This window comes from Corvus brachyrhynchos, unplaced genomic scaffold, assembly GCF_000691975.1.
Source record: "Corvus brachyrhynchos isolate BGI_N302 unplaced genomic scaffold, ASM69197v1 scaffold59, whole genome shotgun sequence".
In the NCBI taxonomy this organism is placed as follows: domain Eukaryota; kingdom Metazoa; phylum Chordata; class Aves; order Passeriformes; family Corvidae; genus Corvus; species Corvus brachyrhynchos.
Window position 1 is genome coordinate 2,373,760 of NW_008246054.1, and position 11,991 is coordinate 2,385,750.

The following is an 11,991-nucleotide window of genomic DNA, read 5'->3' on the forward strand; positions in this document are numbered from 1 at the left end:
AGGCAACCGTTGCCGTGGCGACCGCGCCGGCCCGCGCGCGCGGGGAGAGCGGACCCGCCCCTCATGGCCCCGCCGCCCGCACGGTCCCTCACGGGCCCACAGCCCCCTCACGGACCCACAACTCTGACAGACCCACAGCCCTCAAAGACCCACGATCCTCACGGACCCACAGCCCCCTCACGGACCCACAACCATCACGGTCCTCCTGCCCTCACAGCCCTGCCACCCTCATCCCCTACCCCACCTTGGGGGGCGGGTGGTGACCTGGGTTGTGGCAGCCGGGGGAGCACCGCGGTCCACCCTGTGGGAGTCATGATGGAGAAAGAACCTCTTTCTTGGTTAAAAAAGGGGTGAACGAGAGCCACTTGAGCTGTGTCCCACTCCAGTGACCTGTCAGGCAGGTCCTGGCCCTCCTGACCCACAGCCCGGGGGACGTGTGGGGTCTGCAGGGGTCTGGCTGCTGAGCCCCCATCCCATCCCGACCCCATCCTCACCCCACAGTGTCACAACCCCTTGGCATCTTCAGCCAGCCTTCCCTTTGGATGCAGGGAAGCACAGAAATGCCAAAGAAACTTTGTCTCTCCACAAAAACCACCAGCTGTGGAAACCTTTATGTGCATGATAAGATTCCTCTGTACCGAAGCAGTCATTTTCTTAAGTGCAAGAAGGGTTGAGATTTCTCTCTGTTGCCAGCAAGGCTCAATAAAACACTGGGTTTGTGTCAAAAAGTATCAGCAATACTTTTCTTCATGGTATTACAAATAACGTCCTTCAAGGTTTGCCAAGTTACTCCCTGCTCACCATCAAAGGATGTCAAAGACAGTTTTCAGGCCAAAGCCTGACTTTCAAATCTTATGTATTTCTTGGCAAAAAGCAAATTTCTTTCCCTGTTTTATGTCATGATCTGTAACAACAGCAAGAAATGTGTGACGGGTACATGATGTGGGGGTTTTTTGCTGTTAGACACAGTCTTGTCTCCCAGCCCTGCCTAGGGGCCGCTGTCCTGCTACACAGGGCTGGGAGACAAGTAGGGGTGATAGAGCCGTAGAATAGAATCATGGAATATCCTGAGCTGGAAGGAACCCACCACAGGGATCACTGAGTCCAACCCTTGGCCCTGCACAGACACCCCAACAATCCCACCCTGTGCATCCCTGGGAGCGTTGTCCAAACACTCCTGGAGCTCTGGCAGCCTCGGGGCTGTGCCCATTCCCTGGGCAGCCTGGTCAATGCCCCAGCACCCTCTGGGGGAAGAACCTTTCCCTGATATCCAACCTAAATCTCCCTGACTCAGCTCTAGCTGTTCCCTGGTCACAGAGAGCAGAGCTCGGAGCTGCCCCTCGGGAGGAAGTTGTTGACAGCATTGAGGTCTCCCCTCAGTTTCCTCCAGGCTGAGCAAGCCAAGTGCCCTCATCTGCTCCTCATTTGGCTTCCCCTGCAGACCTTTCACCATCTTCATGACCTCCTTTGGATGCTCTCTAACAGCTTCAGATCTTTCTTATATTGTGGTGCCCAAAACCCTGTGCAGTTTTGGCCACCACTGTGCACCAGGCTCGTGATCAAACCCGGATCCTGCAGATTAGCTCACTTGACAAGAGAGTTTTAGGGCTCGTCTGAAAAGTGAAGCTGCATGATTGAGCTCGGAGCCTTTAATGCCTGTGCCGGCCAGATGAATTATCTTCATATCCATCTACTGAAACCATGATTATAAGTTTAGCTGCACAACAGCGATAGCAGACTGACCTTATTCTACCTAATTTTGTTATGATTCTCATAAATTATTTTCCTGCTGCATGTAACTGGTAGATTATATGAATATTTCAGAATCATTAAAGATTCATTTGGGTCTGTCTTAAGATTCAACGTTTATTTCCCTGTGTCTTCTCAAAGTGCAAGGGGAGGGCATTCTTTGTTTGTGTCACCAGGAAATACAACCTGGTGTCCAAAGGTTATTCCAGCCTCTGTCACTCTTCCATATTGCAGGATTGTGTGCAATCAAAGTGTCTTTGCAAACAACTTGCTGGTTGTTTTATAATCTCTGTTCGAGGGGTTCAGTTTTCAACCCAGTGGTTACAGGCTGTCGTTTTGTGGCGTTATCATCAGAACAAGCTGCTCTTGTTTTCAGATTAAGCATTAAGGCACAATCCAAATCCCCTTATATTTGAGAAGAATGTTTTCATTTTCATGGTGGATTGGGCATTAGATCCACGGCAGGAACAGAAAACCCCTGGACTCCTGGAGCAGGTAACCTGTATTGAGGGTGAAGGTTGTAACCGGGAGAAAACTGACCTACTTCTTCCTCTGACATATTTTTCCTTGAGGTAAAGAATGGATCCAGTTGTTAAACTTATCAGGAGCAAAAATATGCTCTAAGAAGGTGGCAGACAGCCCCCACGAAACCAAGCCAGTATCACCTCAACCCCTGAAACTTTTGGAACAAAAAAATGGAAAAAGCATAAAGGGGAGCACTGTCCTTTCCCAGGCCTCTGCTGCACATAGGATCCTGGCCCTGGAATTATCTCTTGCTCTGCCCCTTTTTCTCCTTTCTGCACTTCTTCCAGTCTGGTGTGGAATGTGCTGCCACCTCTTCCTCTGTGGTAATTCCCTGAAACTCTGGTATTGAGGGCATTTGCATATCCTTAAGAGGAAGCTGAAACTGATGTTTTGGGAAACTTTGTAGGTGATGATGAAGTGGTTTGTCAGGAACTCGGCATCATCCCACACCAGCGTCCTCAAACTTGTCCTGGAGATAAAAAGCCTGCATTTAAAGTGGGAGGGTCACCGTGGATTGCTAAGTGTGTTTGCTTTTTCCGTGAGAAAATAAATGACTCTCCCATATTCAGCAGCAACAAATTCATCTGTAATTTGCGTGCTGCTTGTTTCTCTCTGTGCTCCACTACTAAACATGCTCCAAGGCTTTTCTGCTGGAAAATGGTAATACATTTCTTTTCTATATGAAATAATTTCCCTATTAGTCTCCTGGATTCCTCACGCCCTGAGAGTGGGTGTACACGTGAACTGACACACGCTGCACAGCCTGTCTTCCAGCAGAGCTCTGAGGTTAATTACTAGCAGGCAATTCCTTTGAGAAATCACCATATTCAAACAGAACACCTATTGCAGGTAGCAAAGCTGAACCGTCGTGCTTGTTTTCTGCCATACTGGATGAAAACCTAGGATTTTGGTTTCTTCCACTATGTTTCAACTATCAATATTGGGAGACTATGTGTAGAATAAGAGTATCAGTTCCCAGAATATCTGATGTCCCCAAGGACAGCAGATCTAAATGAATGTTGTAAAAAAATGTATCTTCTGTAAAAATATGAATGTGCTGTGGCCTGGGTCTTACAGGGAGGAGATAGTTCCTGGGCATGTAGAGCAAGAGCTTCCATTCCTAGAATTGTTTGCGTTGGAAAGGACCTTAAAGATCATCTTGTTCCAACCCCCTGCAGTGGGCAAGGACACCTCCCACTATGCCAGGTTTCTCCATGCCCCATCCAACCTGGCCTGGAACGTTTCCAAGGATGGGCAGCCGCAGCTTGTCCTCAGCAGCCAATAAATGCAGGTGTCTCTCTCTGGGAAGAGGTTTTTTGCCTTCAGTCTTGCCCAGCAGCTGCTGCCTGTGCTCTCCAGAGCAGTGAGAGAAAACACTCAAATGAACATTTTTATCTCTTACCCTTACAAAATTTCCAAGACAGCCATGAGTGCTGGAGACGGCCCCGGCAGAGCAGTGAGCAGCTCATGCACACTCACAGCCCTGGCTGCTTGCAGCTCTCTCCTTAGGGCTCTATTTTCAGCCCTGGACTAATTTTGAACCCTGCTGTAGCTGCTTCCCCGTGCTTAGTTCTGGCAGGGCCTCGTTTGCCCCGGTGCTGAGCACTTAATATCCCCAGCCAGGATTGACTTAGAGCCTGGGCACACCCCGAGGTCACAGTGCGGGGCCACTGCTGGCATCACGACTACCTGGGGGGCAGAGGGGTCTGTCTCCTCTGTGTCCGTGGGATTTAGAATCCTAAATGCATGCACATACTACAGAGATAAAGAAAAAAGTTACACCTTACTAGAAATTCCATAAGGAAAAGGAGATGGGGTCAAAAAGACACTTCAAATATCTCCTGGCTGACTGGAGCCTGGGTCCCATCACACGAGGGGGAGTGGAGTGGGGCTGGCAGCCTCCTCATGCTCTTGCTGCTCCTACAGCTCCAAATGTCTTTTTCTCCCTTGTACAGAGTAGTTTCCTGTGACAGTCCATCACAGAGCCAGCCTCAAGGAGGAGAGAGCAGGATATTATTCTTAGTAATGGAACCGTCACTTCAGCGCCATTCCCAAGAGCACGGGAACAGTGTCTAAGGCACAGCGCCGCTGTCAGCAATTCCTTATCTCCAATTCTGTAGCTCGGCAGGAATATGCAGTGGCAAGGCCTTGTGCATCAGGGAACCACAGGCAATGAGCAACGTTTTTCATGTAAATAAAGAAAACAAATGAAGTGTGGGTAGTAGGACTCTATTTCATTTAGCTTTTGTATTATTTCAAAGGTAATGTATATGCAACTCAGCTGTTATGCTGGTGAGTACAACAAGTTATTCAGATTTCTTTCTTTCTCCCTTGCTTGGAGTGTTTGATGTGTATGAAACCCAAGAAATGGGACAGGCGGGGAGCACTGGCAGCTCTGCTCCTCACAGAGAGGGGCTTCCCCCCAGCAAGGGGCAAGCCCCATCACATTTAAAAGAATACTTGTGTTCAGCACTTATCTTCAAAGTGCTGTGCAAACATTAATTAATGACTCTGTTATTGCCAGGGGGAAAGCTGGCAGAGGGAGGGGTGACAGCTCACCCTGCCTGCCTTCCTTGCTGGGAGCCAGACCTTCATTCTCCAGCTGTGAAGAGCGGGATGCTCCATCCCCAGGCCTCCGGTTATCTCCAGCAATTACAGCTCTGGAAGTGCTGCTGGTGGGTTCTAAGTGCCTGCATCAGTAATAGGAGGGGGTTTAGCCTGTAAGATATTTTTATCTGTAAGATTATTTATTTTTAAAGTCCCTGGACTATGTTTAGGAGAATAACGGGTCAATAGCATTTACAGCCCAGAAGGTTTTCCCGAGAGTCTCATCCCACCATGCTTTGCCATTTCTCAGGCAACCCCAAGCAGGGAGACCCCAGGGAGGAGCTGGGTGAGAACTGAAAGGGTTTTGAGTGTTGCCATGATCTAATTAACGAGCAAATGAGATGTTTCTATCTTTCCATGTATCTTTGTATTCATTAAACCATTTTTAGCAGCTACATTTGAGTTGCTAAACCCAAACAAATCAGATTCAATAGGGACTGTTGATTTTCTTTTCCCAGGTGATTTCTTTGTAAAATGCATTTTTTTCGTGAGGACACTTTGAGTAAAACTATATCTACCACAACTGTACAACTGTGCAAAAACAGAATGACTTATCTCCAACTTTTTTTGCCACTTAAACATTGCGGGAAATCAAAGGATAAGTGAAAGGCAGGAGGAACGAACAAGAAAAAAATCTAATTGGATTCCAAAATGCAACATCTTCCCCCTGCTCTGGGCTGTGCAAAGTGCAAGAGCCCAGAGCAAGATGGAACATACTCAGCATCGTCATCCCAATAAATGCTGTTGGGGTTGCAGAGCAGTACAAATCCCTGGCACAGGAATAGCCTGGCATCCATCAGCATGGCACAGAGCCCTCCTTGTGCCATGAACTGGCATGTGGTTATCCTCAAAAACAACATCCTGATCCCCTGCTAAGCCTTACCTTTGGGAAGTCACAGCCAACTCAGCCAACCTTCTCCAAAAAGCTGTTACAACATGGTGATTTCACCAAAATGTTCTGCATTCATCACACAGGGGGAGGTGCTCATGAGGGAGCAAATCCGGAGCCGCCTTGTTCCAGGTCCCCCAGGGGATGCACAAAGGCAAACGCTGCCTGCCAGCTCCTGGAAAATCCACCCCAGCCACAGGAGGGATGTACCTGACCCAGCATTTCCCATTCCCTGTGGCAGATTGGAGTTATGGTCTCGTGACACAGGGGATATTTTGAGGACAGGGCTGTCATTTCTGGATTTTAAGGCTTCTTTCTCCACAAATATAAACCTTCAGCCCTGGGCTGAGAGGCCAGCAGAGAAACTCGCTCTGGGTGATTTTGATGTGCTTCAGCCCAGCAAAAACTGCCTCAAAAGCAAATTAAAGCTCCTCTAATTCCCCCACAGCAGGGTCTGGCGGGGGTGGGTGGTGGCTTCCCACTGCATTTTGCCTCATTCCCATCCAGTATTTCTAGTTCCTGCTCTTCTGGTGGGATGCAGCTCCCGGTTTCCCTTGCTGCCAGCTCTGTGCCACAGCTGAGCCCTTCACCTGGCAGCCCTGCCCTCTCCCACCCTGCCTCCAGAGAGGTGCCAAAGCAAACACTGCCCTCCTCACCCACTTGGGCCCCAGCCAGCTTGCACAGGCTCCAACGCTCTTAAATCTGTGGCCAGAGAAATATGGGAATGTACAAATTAGCCAGAGGCATTGAAACACCTCCATCCTGCTCGTCCGGGTCCTATTTACAGCAAGAACTTGACGACTGAAAAATTGAGACACCGAGCAGGAAACCAAACCACGCCAGAGCCTCCATGGCAGCGAGCTCTGGCTGATGGACCTCAGAGCACACTCCCAGGGCAAGGGGCGGGCAGTGGCCAGCCCGGTCCCCACACTCCTGGCAGGGATGCCAAAGCACAGGGGCACACGGTGTGTCCCTCCCTGCTGCACAGAGGGCACAGAGGGGGCCCATCACCAGATACCCCCCACAATCCCTTCCAATGGCTTTGGCACCTGCCGAGGTTGGCAGAGATGTGGGCAGGACACAGCCCCACACCAGGATAGGTCTGAGTGAGGAGAGTGACCATGAAACCATGAGCAGTACCTGGGGATGAAACACAACATGGCTCGGGGTGGTCCCATCCTGCTGTGACAGGGGTAACCCCTCTGTCCCCGTTCACAGTGCTGGTCACTTGGGCCATCTGGTGTGGATGCTGCCCACCCGTGCGGGGCTGTATGGCCCTGGTCCCCCCGTGCCACCCCAGCCCGGTCCTCACACGTGCCAAGGCTGATGCCTGCCCAGCACCACCCTGCCCCAAGCTCCATTCTCTTCCCGGGATTCAGAACGGGCGGAGAGCAGCCCGTACTCCACAGCTGGCCATCCGTGGGGCTGGGGCACTGGCTGCCGCTGCCTGTCCTGCTGGGCGGACACACGGCTGCTGTAAGACCCCCAACCGCTCAAAGACCCCCAGCAGCAGCCCCTGGCCAGGTGAATCCCCGACAGCGCTGACTTACCGGTGGCCGCCGTCGACATCCTCGCAGCCTCGGGGGTCGCCGGGGGCTCTGGGCAGCACCCCGTGGCATGGGAGCCCATGGCACGTCCCGGGGCTCAGCGCCGGGGGGCTCGGTCCCCTGCGCTCCCCGGGAAGGGCTGGGGGCAGCGGGGCAGCGCTGCGCTCCCCGGCATCGCTGGCATCACCACGGCAACTGCCGGCTGACTCACGCTGCTTCCGAGTGACATCAGAGATGCGGAGGAGGGGGCCGGGGGCTGCGGGGCGATGCCGGGAGCAGATATTCCCGCTTTGGTTTTGGCTAAAGCTGGAAGGTTTAGTGTGGGGAAAGCCTTCAGATGCAGCCCCGCAAGGCAGTGCCACGCCGGGATCTTGGCTTTTATTTGCAGGAGTCAGGAGTGGGGAAGAGGCTGGAGCCCATCAGCTGCCCAGTGCTGGTGGCATGGAGGGACTGGGACAGAGCCAGAGGGACAGATGAGATTCCGCTCCCCCATACTGCTCTTGGACTTCAGTTCTGTTCAAAAAAATCCCAGATTAAGGAAATCAGTTGAGAAATTACTTACTTTGGCTTCCCTTGGTACCAGGGGTGTGAATGGGGGGAGGTCTCCTTAAGGGGAATGTGCTGGGCTCCTCATCATCGGGCACATTTCTCCTGCACATCGTCCCTCTGGAACACTGCCCTGCAGTGCCCAGCACTTGTGTCCGGCATGGTGGGAGCTGAAAAGGGATCTTGCTTGGCAACCAGTCAGGAGCAGGGAGGAATGTTTGCTGGGCACACACACAGAGGGGTCAGGACCAGCACAAATGAATGCTCCACATACAGACATTTTTCAGAGGGATTTGGCAGCACATTTTCTCAGAGCTGGGCCGTGCAGGGCTTCCTCACGCGCCATCTGGTAGCCACAGCCAGGAGCACTGATGCTCCATCCCCTCCACTCACAGGCTCCGTTAGATCGAGCCTGATGAGACAGAACAAAGTATTTTTAGTGGGATGAGAGTCCTGCACGAGGCTCTGCACTGAGCAAGAGCGGTGCCAGGTCAGCCAGCGATGCAGCATCTCCAAAAAATAAACTTTTATCAACCCTCCATGGGAGCAGGCCCAGGGGCATCACAGACCCAGGCAACACTCCCCACCAGACCCCCTCCCAGGGGCTCCTGGGCATCCCTCCTTCCATGAGGCTGGGATTAGGGAACCCTACACTTGGGGCTTTTATTTTTAGCCCAGCAAACTATAAATACAGCCCACAGTAACCCACGGGAATCTGAGCGAGTGCTCAGCCCGGGAAGTGATGGCACCAGGGAAGCCCGTGGCTGCCTGCAGCCGAAGCTGCACCACCAGGGCTCCAATGGGAAAGGCTCTGTCCTACTTCCAGACACCTGGGCTGGATGGAAATACTTCAAACCACTTACAAATTGGGCTGCACCAGGCACGGTGCTGCTGCAGTGGGGAGAGGGGGCAGGAGGAGTGGGCTGCTGCCTCTCAGACAGGAAAGGGGAGAGGAGGGATGGGGAAGGTTCACTGGAGGCCAGAGCACAGACTTCAGGGGGGATTGTGCATTTTTTCTTTTTTTGGTGAATGTTCCCATGTGGGAGCAGGGGAGGAAGGTGCTCGTCTGTGAGAAGGCAGGAGTATGGGGGTACAGGAAGAGAGCACCCCGTGATTCATCCCAGGCAGCCTGGCAACCAGCTCCCGTGTAGGGGAAAACACAGATGGAACAGGGATGCTGCAACACCGATCCAACAGCATGGGAACAGCCAGCTGGTGTCCTTTTAAGGATGATTTTGAAGGTCTGAACTATTCTTTCCCTTGCACACTTCATGGAGGAGCTGTGTGGGGCTTGTGGTGGTCCAGCAGCCCACAGTGCCTGGATCACCCCAACTGAGGCCATGGGGACAGAGTGAAAAACCCAATCCCACGTGCCAAGAAATCCAGAGAGTTGTTCCAAACCCCTCTCCAGCCCTTGCACAGCAGGAAGGGGTCGAGGTTGTGCATGGCTGGAGGCAGCAGGGTCAGCACAGCCCCTGGGCTTCACTATTCCAAGGGTTGTCCTGCACAGCCCCGTCAAGGAGGAGCTCAATAAATAATTCAACCAAACCTGAGGCGTGTGGGAGCTGCTGCAGGTCTGGGGCTCCCGGGCACAGATTCCCTGTGGAGCAGCCCTCCCTCAGAGGACAAATAGAGGTTCACTGCTACACAAATGTGGTTTATGCCCAAGCTACAGCTCATAAAAGCCAAGAAACCACATCATGCATAAGCCTGGCAAGTCTGCCATGAATAATTCAGTCTCGGGGTGCAGCAGCAGCCACACACCTGCACAGCCCCGAGAGGCTCCAGCAGCCCTCACCAGGGATTAGGAGTGAAGCCTCTGGAGCCACTGCTCACATTGTGCACCCAGAGCCCTGGCTGGAACCAGCTCCTGCTCCACACGCTGCTTCCTAGAGTGGGAGAGCTCGTTATGCAACTGCTGATGGATCGCTAACCAAACCTGTTGGGAGAGCTGGGACTCTTCTCTACAGCACTGGGAAAGCTGCACCGCTGCATCCCCGGGTGCAGGGCGGGTGCAGGATCTCACCATGCGGGGTTTGCATCCCACCTGCAGCCCACAGCTGGATGTGCTGCTGGAGCCCAGCACCCAGAGCCACCAGCAACGCCCTGGCATCACAGCTCTGAACTCAGGCCTTTTATTTGGGCACTAGTTCCTCAGCCCAAATAAAAGCCATCTGAAATCACACCCCTGGCTTAGAGAGCTGGTCACCTCTCCAGGTTTATTTCGGTCCAGTGGGGACTGGTCCAGCACATCTCGAGTTACTGGTGTCCCTCCCCCAGCTCCACCAGTGCCTGGATTCCTGGTGACACTGGATCCGCAGGGCTCGGGCTGTGTCCCAGCTCGGGTCACGCTCATTGGCACTCGGACCAAGTTCACACACGTACACTGCAGCCCTGCCCTCTTTCCAGCCATCTCCCAGGACCAACATCCAGCTCAATTCCTGCATTTGAAGTGAAAGCTTTTGAATTACAAGAGAAAATAATTTCTCCCTTAATTCTATTCCAAACCCAATTTCCTTCTACCAAACCATCCTCAGTAGTTTCCAGAGCTGCTGCTTCCTTTGGCCAATTCCTCTTCTAATAACATCAATTATAAAAAAAGGCATGATCAAGCAGAGAGGACATGACAGGATTGTCACCAAGGGGATGGCAGCCTGGTCTGAGCTCACTGGGCTGTCAGGGCACAGGAGTTCCCAGGGGAAGCATCTGCTGCTTCCATCTGTTTCACAGGATCACAGAATGGGTTCGGTTGGAAGGGGCCTTACAGACCATCTTGTTCCACTCCCTGCCACCAGACCAGGTTGCTCCAAATCCTGTCCAACCTGGCCTTGAATGGCCAGGATGGGGCAGCCACAGCTTCTCTAGGCCGTCGCTGGAAGCCTCTCCAGGAGGAGATTCAGAGGAGCTGATGGGTAATTGTACAATATTCTGCTCCTCTTTCAGGGGCAGTGTGACCATGACCACCAATCCACGGGAGAAGAGTGAGCACAGGGAAGGAGAAAACCCAACCCAACCGCTGGCATGGCACCGGCAAACCCATGGAGGGGCTGGGAATGGCTCCCGCCCCACCACTGTGCTGTCAGCAATGTCTCACCCTGCCAACACCAAGCTGCTCTTCCACAGCCAAGTGCAACCTGTGCTTCCCTTCCCTGCCCTTCGTGACAGATTTGGGCCTTGCTGGAGGTGGCTCCTGGGCTGGAGCTGCTCCTCATCCCTGCTGGAGCACCCCGGGACGCGTCCCTGTGCCGAGAGCGCGCCGGGAGCTGCCAAACACACACCAATTGCAGCCCATCCTGTCACTCACACAGCAGCACTTCTGCATTTTCAAGGTGTGGATTTCTGCCCAGACCTGCTGTACCAGTTCAGGTTCAGAAGTGTCATTATCTAATGATACATCCCAAACTGCTTTAAGGTAATTTTTTTTGTTTTAATTTTACATTAGTGGAGAGCCGGACCTTTGAATTGTCCTGCTGCTGAGCTGTGCGTTACAGCAAATCTGAGTTAGGGCCTGCATTTAACACCACCACATTTACCAACGTGATCTGAGCAAGCAGCATTTTGATGTCTCATACTCTAATCCTCCATCTCTCATGGGACACAATGAAAATGCCTCTCAACTCCTCAGCAGTTGCTGTAACTGCTAAATAAACAGGCTGCTGGCAGGTTCCTTGCCCTGAACATGAAAGAAAATGCTAATGAGTTAACCCAACTGAACCAAAAAACCCCCAACTGAACCCTACAGATTCTCTCTCCTTCAGAGAAACAACCTCACACATTTACACCATCATCAGCTGCCTCCAGGGCACCCACAGAGGGGGCCAAAGCTTGGAAGTGCTTCCCAGATCCCCAGCAGCAGTGCTGGCACCGACAGCCAGATGGGAATTTTGGTTACGTCACGTGCAAGTTGCTGCATCCCACCAGCTGCTGCTTGCTGGGGCTGTTTTCCTTAATGAGGGTTCCCTTGTTGGGAAAGAAAAGACTTCAATTTGTCAGTCAACAACTGTCAAGATAAATCCCTCTTCAGTGGCATCGGAACATCCCAGGGGATCACCAGATCGTGTTTCACAAAGCCCTTGCATGAATCTCCCCAAGTGCAAAATAGAGAAATAACTTCCAGGTGTAAAACCA

The 11,991-nt window shown here is 52.3% G+C and overlaps 1 protein-coding gene across 2 annotated transcripts in view; it reads right to left on the minus strand.

Annotated features, from left to right (window-relative positions):
* CAMSAP1 (calmodulin regulated spectrin associated protein 1) overlaps nt 1-7,504 on the minus strand; it is a 33,900-nt gene extending 26,396 nt beyond the window's left edge. For both annotated transcript variants that reach the window (XM_017745537.1, XM_017745536.1), the window contains exon 1: nt 7,321-7,504. In XM_017745537.1, coding sequence (XP_017601026.1) covers nt 7,321-7,389 — 69 coding nt within the window. In that variant the 5' untranslated portion in view covers nt 7,390-7,504. The remainder of the gene's footprint in view (nt 1-7,320) is intronic.
* Between the last annotated feature and the right edge of the window lie 4,487 nt (nt 7,505-11,991).